Source organism: Scyliorhinus torazame, chromosome 19, assembly GCF_047496885.1.
Source record: "Scyliorhinus torazame isolate Kashiwa2021f chromosome 19, sScyTor2.1, whole genome shotgun sequence".
Lineage (NCBI taxonomy): Eukaryota > Metazoa > Chordata > Chondrichthyes > Carcharhiniformes > Scyliorhinidae > Scyliorhinus > Scyliorhinus torazame.
The window spans coordinates 106,302,696-106,317,134 of record NC_092725.1 but is presented as its reverse complement, the minus strand read 5'-3'; the positions used below and the strand labels follow the sequence as shown (position 1 = coordinate 106,317,134).

Below are 14,439 nucleotides of genomic sequence, written 5' to 3'. Positions count from 1 at the left end.
ATTAATCCGAATGCTGCTCTTCAAATTTGGGACAGGGGTATTAAGGCGGTGCTGCAAATGCGGGTACGGCTTTCGCTACTTTCCGAAATACAAACGTCCGACAGATTTCTTTGTTGCGACAAAACTATCAGTTTTACCTTATCGCCCTGTTAGTTACACATGCATACACACACTTCCGAATTATGAGTATTGATCAGAACTGCTTGAACACTTGTGGTTTTCTGTTTCCAATTGGATCTCTAATTCAAATTCTGGGTTCTCCCGGAGTGGTTTTCCACTTCTAGATCGGGTCCCGTCAGGATGTCGCCAAATAATGTTGCTAACTTTGCCTTAGTTTAATTGCTCTGTTTTATCACCTTTGCTCTTGAGTCGCCAGGTATCTTTATGATACCGCCACGTGGTTCAAGTCCGAGTAATGATCAATAATCCAATACACCGATTAGTAAGATTTAAATCAAAGCACATTTATTATACACAGTAATCACTACTCATGCACAAATTCTACGTCTAAGCTACTTCTACAACTAACAGGCCTATACTTAACTTGGAACTGGCCCACCAGGTCAGGGAAACAAATGGCCTTTCGTTCGGGTTCTGAGCCTGCGGGATTCGAAGTTGGTACAGGTTGGTAGATAGGAATGCCTATCTCATAGCGAGCGTTGAAGTAAGACTTACAGGTTCGATCGGCTGCTGAAGAGTGAAGAGAGAGCGATTTGAACTTGGGGCTCAATTCTTATAGTCCCCAGGGGCTTCCCGCCTTTTGGGGCGGACCCTGTACCTGGTCCCAAGTGATTGGACTTCGTCCCAATCGCTTGGTTTGATTTTCTCCAATGCTGGAGTGGTTCCCTGATCGATGGACAGTCTTGAGGTGGTCGTTCACCTCCTTTTGTGTAGGCTTCTGCTGGCGCCGAAGAGTCTGGTTTTGCTTTGTGTGTCTAAATGTTGCTTATTGTTCCCGGGGATTGCTCATTAGTATGCAGATGGCTGGTGTTTTGTTATGCTGATGGTTGCTGGTATCGATCTTGTCTGGCCTTTCCAGAGGTAAATACACAGCCAACCTGCAGCTGCTCGTTTTTGTCCTGTTGGCTGACATTCCCATCAGCCTTTGCCTTTCACCATTTTGAATCGGGAGTTGGCCATTTTAAGTGGCTACATTCCCTCCTTGTGATCCTAACGCGAAGCGTGAAGGATCACATAACTATGTTGCTTTCCATTCCCTGACCTGGGGGGGCACTTCCTTCATGGCCTCTGCACTGACCATAGCTATGCAAAAAATTTTAACTAACAATTCTAAGGGCGCTATGTCAAACAGGGACATGCATTACAAAATAATAAACTGGGAACCTCTAACTATTCTTAATACACTACACTCGCTTAAACATTTCATTATCCTAACTTCCTCAACCATACAAACAAAATCATAGCAGTCTATACATATGTTTCCTGGCTTGGCAGTCAAGCTCAGGATCGTACAATTGCTCATGAACAGTTCTTTACATTTCTTTATTTACAATAAAACGCAAGTGAATGCTCTTTATTATAGATCGCGGGGGTCGGGGGTCTGGTCGTATCCGAAAATAGGGGATCTGATCCGATATACTGGGGTTCGAGCGCGGTAGGCTCTCCTTCTCCATTTCCGTAGACGCATAGTCTGCACGATACACCAGAGTATCGCTAATACCAGTAATGTTTCTATTACATAGGACAGAGAGTACCAGGTTATAAACCTGGCACACCAAGATGATGTGGTGTCGCTGGTGACTGGGCTCTGGCTACTGCGGGGAAGTGAAACATTAATGGCTAGGGGGCTTGAAGTCATGGGGTTCGCGTTTACGCGCAACCAAATGTCCATAAAGATGATGCTAATCCATGTGAAGGAAGTCCTCATGGCTCTTTTTCCTTTTCTTTCTTTTCTTCTCCGGTCCTGGAGCTTCTGGAGTTCTGTGGAAACAAGCATAGTGTCTGTAACTATCTTTGTTTAATATCTCAAACGATAGTGTGTCTGTCCTGTAGTGCCAATTACTCCCTTTATAATTGGTCACTATGTGTGACTCTCTCATTTTTTTTTTCAAAAACCGAATTTTTGGACAAGACACACTTCCCAATAATGAACCCGTGCGAGCCGTCTCGCAGACTGCGCAATTTACCATCCAAATGTTTCAGGATGTAAATAGCATGTGGTTGGCAACCTAAGGGTTACCTGAAACAAAACACAACCTTTTGAACTGAAAGTGCCAAAATGAGGTGCGTATAGGCCGTGACGGGTAAGAGTTGGATGGAGTCCCCGGGTAGGACGGCTACCAATGCCGTGTCTCTCCTACCCGAGCGTAGTTGACCAGAGGGGGGGTTCCCAGGCAGGGCGGGTCCCAAGCCGTTTCTCCACTGCCTGAGCAACCGACAATAACAGGCAAGAAATGTAGTCATCGTGGTGAGGCTGCCGTAGTGGTTCTACCTTCGAACCAGAAGGGCAGTTACGAACGGGCGTCTGTTTCCTTAACCAGTCTCTGCAGACAAGCTAGTTCCTCTGAACTAGTGTCTGACAATAGTGAGTCTCTGTAGGCAAGTCCTCAGAGGTTTCGGCCGAATAGGCGTGGGGCAGTGAGAAATGTTTTTTTCCTGTAGGACATACAACATTTAACAAACTTACAAACAACATAAAACATGCTGCAGGTTCCATCAGAAAGGACACCACTTCTCCCAAGCGGTTCCTTTAAAACATCATCTGGACACCTCAGTTCTCGGTTGCGAAACAGGGTCACAAAGGGGTTCTCCGTTTGGGAGTCAGACCCAAGGTCATCGTCTTCTCCCGGGTGCCAAACACTTGAGTGTATCAGGGCTGAAAGGGCTGCATGGTGTGAGGTGGGGTCGCTCTCGTTGTTGCGGACGAGTCGGAACGAGTTATCTTGGCGCCAATAGTTGGTGTCCAGTTGTGTGGGGACAGAATCGGGGTCGTCGGTGTAGTTCGGTGGTCGGTGGTGGGGTTTATTTCGGAAAAGTGATCATGAAGGGATCACTTGGATCATAGTCGGAATCGCTGGGTGTGGGTCCTGTTGCATGGGGATAGTAGGGAGGCGTGCTGTGGCTATCGTCCGAGTCACAGTCGCTGTCTCTGCTGCTGCAGTCTGTGGGCGTTCCGGGGCGGAGTGTATATTTCGGGGGTGGAGTCGAGGTCGAGTCCGTGGCTGGGCTAGACGTGTTGGGGGATGGTAGGGTTACGTTGGCTGTGGGCGGGGCGCGGTGTGTTGCGTCGAGCATGATGTGGTGTGCGTGGTTAGACTGTGTTCCATATGCCTTCAGCTGGTTTATATGGAACCACGCAGTCTTACCGTTGGGGTACTTTATTTTATATACAGAAGGGCTTACTTTATCCGCAATGGAGTACGGACCTGAGTATTTTGGTGACAGGAATGTGCTGGTGTTATATACAGAGAGCATAACTTGCTGTCCTATACTGTACTCAGTCGCATGCACTGTCTTGTCGAAACAAGCCTTGCTCTGTTTCTTTCTGGTGCCCAAATTTACTGCGGCTGCTAGCTGAGCCGTTTTAACATTTTCCACATTTTGTAGAAGTTAGGGTGCTCAAAGCTCAATACATATGGTACAGTACAGTGGTTAGCACTGTTGCTTCCCAGCGCCAGAGACCCAGGTTCGATTCCCGGCTTGGGTTATGCAGAATCTGCACGTTCTCCCCGTGTCTGCGTGGGTTTTCTCCGGGTGCTCCAGTATCCTCCCACAAGTCCCGAATGACGTGCTTGTCGGGTGAATTAGATATTCTGAATTCTCCCACCGTGTACCCTAACAAGCACCCGAGTGTGGCTACTAGGGGATTTTTCACATTAACTTAATTGCAGTGTTAATGTAAGCTGACTTGTGACCTGAATAAAGATTATTATTTTATTATTATTATCAATAACTTGTCAACATGAAGTTGCTGTTGTGTAGATAACTTGTCGGCCTCAATCTTTGCCCACTTAGTTGGGGGTATGAAAGAGCTCATGGACCCCATTAAATTCAAGCCCAAAATATTCAACGTCCGAACTGAACACGGCTCACCACCACCTTCTCAAGGGCAATTCACTATGAGCTGGCCTTGACGGCAACACTCCCATCACATGAAAGAACAAAAAAAAACACAGCAAATATGATGGCAATGTAAAGCAAGAAACACTTTACTGGCCATATCCCCTTCTAACCATTTAAAATAGAAATTCATTAATTATTCTTGAACCCACTGTAGCCTATAAATAGTATCTTGGTTCTGCAGTGTCCTATTTCCGTGAATCATTTTTACAATAACCTTTTAATACTGAGGCAGCTTTTATATAGAATCCTGCCTAGTTAATGTGCGTGCTCAAAAAACTGTCTTGAGACATAAAATTCCCTTAAATCACTCATGTACATTAGAAAGGCTTTACTTAGACAGGCCAATTTTCATACAAGGTGCCTTGTGAGAGTTGGAGCTTACTCGGCAGCCCTTGTCGTTCAGAACCCTCCTTTTAACTGCGAACGTGATCACCATTTCAGTAACAAAATAATGGCGGTAGAACAATGAATCCAGCCTTTTCCTGTGCAGGCACTTAACACAGTAACATTAAATTCCTGCTGGCATTGCGTTCACTTGAGTGTTGATTTAACTGAAATGAGTTAACACCTGCCTTGATATTGCAGGCTGGAGAATTTTAAGTAGCACTGTTTACAAGAACAACAGCTTGGATTTATATAGCACCTTTAAAGTAGGCAAACATTCCACTGCAATGCACATGAGCGTCATCTGACAGAAATTGACACCAGATCAAAGGCTAGGCTTGGCCAGGGCAGCACGGTGGCGCAGCGGTTAGCTCTGCTGCCTCACAGCGCCGAGGTCCCAGGTTCAATCCTGGCTCTGGGTCACTGTCCATCTGGAGTTTCCACATTCTCCCCGTGTTTGCATGGGTTTCGCCCCCACAACCCAAAGATGTCTGGTGTATTTGGAGTATTGCGTACAGTTCTGGTCACCTCATTATAGGAAGGGCGTGGAAGCTTTGGAGTGGGTGCAGAGGAGATTTACCAGGATGTTGCCTGGTATGGAGGGAAAATCTTATGAGGAAAGGCTGATGGACTTGAGGTTGTTTTCGTTAGAGAGAAGAAGGTTAAGAGGAGACTTAATAGAGGCATACAAAATGATCAGGGGGTTAGATAGGGTGGACAGTGAGAGCCTTCTCCCGCGGATGGAAATGGCTAGCACGAGGGGACATAGCCTTAAACTGAGGGGTAATAGATATAGGACAGAGGTCAGAGGTAGGTTCTTTACGCAAAGAGTGGTGAGGCCGTGGAATGCCCTACCTGCAACAGTAGTGAACTCGCCAACATTGAGGGCATTAAAAAATTTATTGGATAAGCATATGGATGCTAATGGCATAGTGTAGGTTAGATGGCTTTTGTTTTCTGACTTCCCATGTCGTTGCAACATCGTGGGCCGAAGGGCCTGTACTGCGCTGTATCGTTCTATGTTCTATGTGCAGGCTAGGTGGATTGGCCACTCTAAATTGCCCCTTAATTGGAAAAAATGAATTGGAACGTTTGTTATTATTTTCACTTCCTGTTCTGTATTTTGATGGGAGCACAAGATGCATGGTTCAGTTATCTCAGTAAATGATGGCTCTCCTTTAACAAGTTAATATGTATAACTATTTTCACAAAGCCTTATTCATCATCACTGTTGTCCAAGAGATTCTGTTGGAGCCCAGAGATACTGGGAAAAATTAAGACAGTTGAACAATACTAATGTTTTCCACAAATGTTTTGGCCGTCCGTTTCCTTTGGCAGTGAATGTGTTGCAATGTCTGTGCTACTGAGCCTGATGAAGAGAGAAACATTTGCATTTCATGTCGTGCTATTCAAAACCTCAGGAAATCCCGAAGTGCATTTAAAGTGTAGCCGTCATTGCACAATGTAGAAATCTTGGCAGCACTATGTACACAGCCAGAGCTCGAAAACAAACAGACGGAGAATGATCAGGCATTAGGGATGTTTTAGGGATATTGTTTGAGTTCCAACACATTGACACTGGATAACCGCCCCCCCCCCCCCCCCCCCCCCCCCCCCCCCCCGCACTTCTTCAAAATAGTATTATGGGAGCTTTTCATCCACCTGAGAGGGTAGTAGGCATCTGAATTTAACATCTGAAAGGCAATGGGCTGAATTTCTAATGGCCCCGTCAGGGGCATTTTGGGCAGGGTTTCCAGTGAGCTCACACCCTTAGTATGGGGCATGGGTGGGTGCCGAAATCAGCAGCCTGTCCGTCACATTTAAATAAGTAAGCAAGGGTCAATTACGGTTGTTACCAAGTCAAGTTACCAAGTAGTTCTTCAAAGGGCAGAAATGGAATCCCCACCTCATCCTTCCTACCCATCTGCAGCCATCTACACACTCTGGGCTCCCCCGTCAAACCCTCACTGCCCAAGACCTCATTATTACTCCAGGGATCCATAGTCCTTCTCTTGCAGTCCCGAAAGGATGCGCTCTTGGTGTTGCTGGGACTGATGGAGCTGCCGGCCAATCCAATTGAAGGGTGGAACTCCCATGGGCCCTCGCTCATTTAGCCAGTCCGCAGTGCCTGCTCGGGGGTGGTGGTGGGGGCTTGGAGCATGCCAGCTCTACACCAACTTTGCTTCAGGTAGGGCGGCATGTGGCGCAGTGGCTAGCAATGGGCCTGCGGTGCTGAGGACCCGGGTTCGAATCCCGGCCCCGGGTCACTGTCCGTGTGGAGTTTGCACATTCTCCCCATGTCTGCGTGGGTTTCATCCCCACAACCCAAAGATGTGCAGGTTAGGTGGATTGGCCACGCTAAATTGCCCCTTAATTGGAAAACAAATAATTGGGAACTCTAAATTTATTTTAAAAACTTTGCTTCAGGGAGGAGGGGTGGTGAATGGGGGGTCCCTAATGCCCCCCCACCACCACCACCACCACCACCACCACTTCTTATTCAGCCCAATATCTCCAACATTGCAGCATTCCCTCAGTACCACACTGAGGGTGTCAGCCTGGATTGTGTGCTGAGGTCCCTGGACTAGGTTTTGAACTGACAACCTCCTGAATCAGTGACGAAAATGCACAGCCAACAGCGACAAAACTGCCCTGGCTTCAGTGACAAAGTGGGTCAGAATGGCTGAGTGGTCTAAGACACCTCATTCAGGTTGCAGTCTTTCCTGCAGGCGTGGGTTCGAATCCCACTCCTGACATTGATTTTAGGGACGGCACAGTGCTTAGCACTGCTGCCTCACAGCTCCAGGGACCCGGGTTCAATTCCAGCCTTGGATGCCTGTCTGTGTGGAGTTTGCACGTTCTCCCCGTGTCTGTGTGGGTTTTCTCCCATAGTCCAAAGATGTGCAGGCTAGGTGGATTGGCCATGATAAATTGCCCCTTAGTATCCAAAAGGCTAGGTGGGGTTATGGGTATAGGGTGGGGGCTTGTGTCTAGATAGGGTGGTCTTTCTTTTTTTTCCATAAATTTAGAGTATCCAATTAATTTTTTCCAATTAAGGGACAGTTTAGCGTGGCAAATCCACCTACCCTGCACATCTTTTTGGTTGTGGGGGCGAAACCCACGCAAACACGGGGAGAATGTGCAAACTCCACACGGACAGTGACTCAGAGCCAGGATCGAACCTGGGACCTCGGCGCCGTGAGGCAATTGTGCTAACCACTTGCGCACCGTGCTGCCCGATAGGGTATTTTTTCAGAGGGTCGGTGCAGACTCGATGAATCAAATGGCCTCCTTCCACACTGTAGGGATTCTAAACTCGTGGAGCTAGCAGAATAGGTTTTAATGGATGAAAACTATTCTCAATGTCGCAAAGTATGTCTGTGTGATGTGTGGTTGAATATGGTCTGAGTCAGTTAATTTTGGGCCAATGGATCTGGTGGGAAAGCTAGTCATTGTTGAAGATGAATAAATATATTTTCTTTGAGTTGGAAGGAACAGATTTGGTGGATGGGACCATAGTCTGTGAGGGTAAGGTTTTGTTTTTAATATCCTGACAGCGCTTTGTCCCAACCAAGTGTATTACTGGTTCAGAAGCAAGATGATGACTTGTGGAATGAACTATTTGCACATTTTAAGTGACACAGTAACCAGTGGCATCATTTGTAAACCAAATGGGACTCAAGTGCTGATTCATAACTTTATCCATCAGCTCACACCCCTGACCTCTTGCCAGCCACGCTCCTGTTTCAGAATCTCTTCACTTACACATGATTGCCTTTGTGCCTCACTGAGTATTCCTCTGTCTCTGCACTCCCTCCCCAACCCAAAAGCTTATTTTAGAAATGTGAGTTCTCTGTTTCCAGCCGGAAAGATTCAAGGGGGTAAAAATATTTTTTTACACAATGCAGATACAACACAGAACCTGGCTATTCAACCCATTGCACCTATGCCTCTCTTTGGTGGAGCTATAAAATTGATCCCCCAACACTATTTCTTCCACGTAGCCCTGTAATTTTTATGCATTCAAATATTGATCCAATTTTCTTGATTTTTTTTTTCATTTATCTACGGGATGTGGACTTTGTTGCCCATCCATATTGCCCATGAGCAGGTGATGGTGAACTGCCCTTTTGAACCGCTGCAGTCCATGTGGCATAGGTACTCCCGCAGTGCTGTTAGAGTGTGAGTTCCAGAATTTTGACCCCAGCCACAGTGAAGGAACGCCAATTAATTTCCAATCCAGGGTGACGAGTGGCTTGGAGGGAATCTTCCAGGTGATAGTGTTCCCATGTACCTGCTGCCCTCGTGTCTCCAGATGGTAGTGGTCTTGGGTTTGGAAGGTGCTGTGTGACGAGCTTTGTGAGTTTCTGCAGTCCACCTGTAGATGGTACACACTGCTGCCACTGTGCGTCGGTGGTGGAGGGAGTGAATGTTTGTGGATGGGATGCCAATCAAGCAGGTTGCTTTGTCGCTGGCGGTGTGCGGGTGAGCCCATGATCCACGTTTTGGGTGTGTCCAAGACTGAAGGGGTCCTGGCAGGGGTTCTCGGATGTTATGTCCAAGTTTCTGGGTGTGGGGGTGGCCCCGAGTCCAGAGAAGGCAATATTTGGTGTGTCGGAAGATCCGGGACGTCAGGGGGAAGAGAGGCCGTGTATTGGCCTTTGCCTCCCTGATAGTCCAGAGACGGGTTTTGTTGTGTCGGCAGGACTCTGAGCCGCCGAAGGCAGGGGTGTGTGTGTGACCTGGCAGAATTCCTGCGGTTGTAGAAAGTCAAGTTCGCTTTGCGGGGGTCGGTAGAGGGGGAAACTGTTCATTGATTACTTCAAGGAGGATTGTGGGGGGTCAGCGGGGTGGGGGGGGAATAAAAATCAGGAAGGCGGGATGTAGTGGGGTGTTGGTATCGGGGGATATTGGGGATTGGTGGTTGTTTGTTCAGGGTGATGTTTTGGTCTTCTGATACTTTGTGTATATATATATATATATATATATATATAGCTTTGAATAGGAACATAGGAATTAGGAGCAGAAGTAGTCAATTCAGCCCTTCGAGTCTGCTCCATCAGTCAATCAGATCATGGCTGATCTCTTCATGGTCTCAAAGGCACCTTCCTACCTGTTCCCCACATTCCTTTAACCCATTTTTAAAATCGGAAATATATCTATCTCCTTGAAACCATTTAATGATTCAGACTCCACTGTACTATGGGTCAGCGAGTTCCACAAATTCACAACCCACTGCTGTGTGATATGCCTGTGCACAGTTATGTAGAAAGTGAGCAATGTGACCTCCAACCAGCTGGTGGTGTCTGACACACATCGTGGTGCTTGAAATACACGCCAGTTGGTAGTAGGATGTACAAGAGGATAGTCACACATAGAGTAGCTCCAGGAGAATTCACTGAATTCATATAGTAGCCTTTGTCTGTATAGCAATCTGTTAGTTATCTTTCCACGTGTTTATAAATAAATCATCTTTCTTGTTAAAGTCAAGACGTTCTGTGTACATCACAACAGCTGCGAGAAGTAGTGTCTCCTCATCTCAGTTTTAAATACTCCGCCTCTCAAATATTTTTTTAAAACTGGTGCCATGGTCATCTTTGGACTTTTAACTCCAGTTTTTATATTGAATTCAGATTTCACCATCTGCTGTAGTGGGATTTGAACCCTGATCCCCAGAACATTACTCTGGGTGTCTGGATAACTAGTCCAATGTCAATACCAATATGCCACTGCCTCTCCTGATGGGATAAGAAAAGTCTGGATGCACTGGTGGGGAAAGGGTTTAGAATTGCGAGGGTTCTGTGATGGGCCCAGTCTTCAGCATTTTAATGAATGGTTGGGGAAAATTTATATGCATCAAATATTTGTGCCACTGAGGGCTCGTGCATGGAAATGTCTGTAGGGGGACATCATTGGCGAATTGAGCAGACAGTTGGCCAATCCAGTTTAATGTAAAAAATTTAGGGATAAGGAGCACAAAGAATTCCAGAATTGATTTGAAAAATAATAGCCCAAGATTGGCAGCTGGCTGGCTGATATCTTTGTGTGTCTGTGTGTAAAATAGCTCCGGCATTCTCACAGTGATTAAACTTCAAGAGCATTCAATTGGCTGTGAGGTGCTTCAGGATGTCCCGAGAAATTGTAAAAAGCATTATCAAAAAGCACGCCCTTTTAGGTATGAAGTGTTGCTTCATGTTGGTTGTGTCACCATTGCAGGTCATGAAGACGTACCATATGTATCACACTGAGAGCATCAGCTCAGAGAGCAAACTGAAGGAGGCTGAGAAACAGGAGGAGAAACAGATCGGGAGAGAACCTGTCTTCAGCATCCGGCTGGAAGAAAAGCACCAGAGGCGAAGCTCGGTCAAGAAGATTGAGAAAATGAAGGAGAAGGTAGGGCAATATCCAGCTGTTGATATGAGTGAGGGAGGGAAACGCAGCCATACTCTCGGCTCTGTTGGACGGGGATGTGTTCTCCGACTGAGCCAATGCACAGGTCAGCAACGTTGGCAGAGGAAATCACACATTAGTTTATGGCGCGCTTAACACGTCCTGTGCACTACCTGTCATTTCGCCTCGGTTTTAAATACATTCACTTGAAAGTTAGCTTTTTAGACAGGGTCCAGTTATGCTGCACAGCAGCCTTAGATTTACTGGAAGGCTGCGCTTGTTGCCAACGCCACACAAGCGCCGTTGTATCCGCGGCCGCCATCTTTATTGGAAGCAATATGCTGCAGGGCGCATGCGTGGTCATTTCCAGCCCTGGAATTGGAAACTTTTTTTATAAATTTAAAGTGCCCATCCTTTTTTTTCCGATTAAGGGACAATTTAGCGTGGCCAATCCACCTAGCCTGCGCATCTTTGGGCTGTGGGGGTGAAACCCAGGCAGACCACACGGACAGTGATCCGGGGCTGGGATCGAACCCGGGTCCTCGACACCGTGAGGCAGCGGTGCTAACCACGCCGCCTGGAATTGGAAATATGACAGCACCGGCAACATCAAGTTACTGGCGCTTGTAAAATGATTTACAGACGATGCAAAATATAGCTGAAAAGCCAGTACTGCAAACCGAGCATTATTGATATTGGTTTGCATGACCACGCCAAGAAAAACAGATGATAAAATAACTTCAACATCTAAAGATCAGAAACCATATCCATGGGTCTACACTGCTCCATTATTCACATTGTCATTTAACTTGGTATCACTGAAAAATACTATTCCATTAAGAAACCAATACTTCCGTGCAATGGTTGTCCCCCCCTCAGCATGACTGTGGCTGACACCATGCAAGCAGCCTTGTATTCTTCAACTGCCTTGGCACAGTGAGCTCTGCTCTAGTGTGCTAGCCAACGTTTTAAGTTCTGTTTCATTTGCTTCTGTGCTGCCATGAAACAGCCACAAATTCCCCGTTTTGCTGGGGGCTAGCATGCCGGCAGCGTAGAGCCCTAGCTGCCGATACGGCCCGGAGAATTGCCGGGTCCGTGGCCGTGCATGCCGGTGACCTGCAGCAACCATGCCGCGTTAGGTGGCGAAGGCCGCTCGGGGACCCGGCCCGCGAAATAGTGCCCCCCTTTGGCCGGCTTGCGCAGCCCTAGACCCCCCCTCCTCCCCCACAGTGCCCCCAGCCCTGAATAAAGTCCCCCATTGCCCGATGATCGAGCCCCCCCCCCCCCCCCCAACTGTGGCGGCGCTGGATTGAGTCCGTAGCCGCCACGCGGAATTCCCGACGGGTGAGACCATGAGAGACCCACGCCGTCGGGAACTCAGCCGATCGGGGGCGGAGCATCGGGGGGCGGGCCTCAGGCAATGTCCTGAGGCAGCCAATATTTGGAGTGCCGTACTCGGAGTGTAGGCCGCTTTGGAGGGGGCGGAGCTTCGCAAAAGCGCCCCCCCCCCCCCCCCCATTTGGTCGGGAACTTTGATTCTCCAGCGGATTGCTGAACCCGATGTCGGCAACCGGACAATCCAGCCCCCTGTTTCAAGGACAACTGGAGAGAGAAATAAAAGGAAAATACCGCGGATGATGGAAGTTTGAAACAAAAAGAAAAAATGCTGAAAAAACGTAGCTGGTCTGGCAGCATCTGTAGGGAGAGAAAACAGGGCCAGGATTCACCAAGTCCGGGTCTGAGAATCAGCGTTGACGCTGAAAATTCATGTCACGCCGCTCCGACGCCGGGAAGTGATTCTCCAGAGAATCGGCGGCAGTCGCATGCGTGCGGTCGACGTGACGCTGGTCGGGGGCCGTTGAAAGAGGCCCCCGCAGCGGTCGACCGACCGAGTTCCGCCGGCATGGTTCACATATGGTACCACTCGGCGGGAGCTCGGACCCGCAGCCGCAGTAGCCGTCCTGGTGGGAGGGCGGGGGATCATACTCCGGGGGGAGCCTCCACGACGACCAGGCCCGCGATCGGGGGTTACCGATCGGCGTGCAAGATCTGGGTGGAGCCTACCTTCTTCCGCACGGGCCTGCTGTGTTGCTGCACCATGCTGCGCAGCGTCGGCATGGAAACGGCCGCCGCGCCGGAAGTGCAGGGACGCGTATCGGCACCGGAGCTGGATTGAACACTCCGGCGCCGTGCTGGCCCCCTGTGGGCCACTGAATCTTTGGAACAATATCGGGAATGTAGGACCAATCTGAAACGAGGAATCAAGAGGGCTAAAAGGGGTCATGAAATATCTTTAGCAAACAGGGCTAAGGAAAATCCCAAAGTCTTTTATTCATATATAAGGAGCAAGAGGGTAACTAGAGAAAGGGTTGGCCCACTCAAGGACAAAGGAGGAAAGTTATGCGTGGAGACAGAGAAAATGGGTGAGATTCTTAATCTTTGTACTTTGCATCGCTTTTAACCGAGGAGAGGGACATGACGGATGCTGAGGTTAGGGATAGATGTTTGATTACTCTAGGTCAAGTCGGCATAAGGAGGGAGGATGTGTTGGGTATTCTAAAAGGCATTAAGGTGGACACGTCCCCAGATCCGGATGGGATCTATCCCAAGTTACTGAGGGAAGTGAGAGAGGAAATAGATGGGGCCTTAACAGATATCTTTACAGCATCCTTGAACACGGGTGAGGTACCGGAGGACTGGAGAATTGCTAATGTTGTCCCCTTGTTTAAGAAGGGTAGCAGGGATAATCCAGGTAATTATAGACCGGTGAGCCTGACGTCAGTGGTAGGGAAGCTGCTGGAGAAGTTACTGAGGGATAGGATCTATTCCCATTTGGAAGAAAATGGGCTTATCAGTGATAGGCAACATGGTTTTGTGCAGGGAAGGTCATGTCTTACCAATTTAATAGAATTCTTTGAGGAAGTGACAAAGTTAATTGATGAGGGAAGGGCTGTAGATGTCATATACATGGACTTCAGTAAGGCATTTGATAAGGTTCCCCATAGTAGGCTGATGGAGAAAGTAAACTCTCATGGGGTCCAGGGTGTACTAGCTAGATGGATAAAGAACTCGCTGGGCAACAGTAGACAGAGAGTAGTAGTGGAAGGGAGTTTCTCAAAATGGAGAACTGTGACCAGTCGTGTTCCACAGGGATCCGTGCTGGGACACTGTTGTTTGCGATATACATAAATGATCTGTAGGAAGGTATAGGTGGTCTGATTAGCAAGTTTGCAGATGACACTAAGATTGGTGGAGTAGCAGGTAGTGAAGGGGGCTGTCCGAGAATACAGCAGAATATCGATAGATTGGAGAGTTGGGCGGAGAAATGGCAGTTGGAGTTTAATCCGGGCAAAATGCGAGGTGATGGATTTTGGAAGATCCAATTCAAGAGCGAACTATACGGTAAATGAATGAAATGAAATGAAAATCGCTTATTGTCACAAGTAGGCTTCAATGAAGTTACCGTGAAAAGCCCCTAGTCGCCACATTCCGGCGCCTGTTCGGGGAGGCTGTTACGGGAATTGAACCGTGCTGCTGGCCTGCCTTCGTCTGCTTTCAAAGCCAGCGATTTAGCCCTGTGCT

At 48.0% G+C, this 14,439-nt stretch overlaps 1 protein-coding gene across 6 annotated transcripts in view; it reads left to right on the top strand.

Annotated features, from left to right (window-relative positions):
• Positions 1 to 14,439, top strand: part of LOC140396409 (SLIT-ROBO Rho GTPase-activating protein 1) — a 312,310-nt gene that overhangs the window by 196,110 nt on the left and 101,761 nt on the right. For all 6 annotated transcript variants that reach the window (XM_072485012.1, XM_072485011.1, XM_072485013.1 and 3 more), the window contains exon 5: positions 10,684 to 10,860. In XM_072485012.1, coding sequence (XP_072341113.1) covers positions 10,684 to 10,860 — 177 coding nt within the window. The remainder of the gene's footprint in view (positions 1 to 10,683; positions 10,861 to 14,439) is intronic.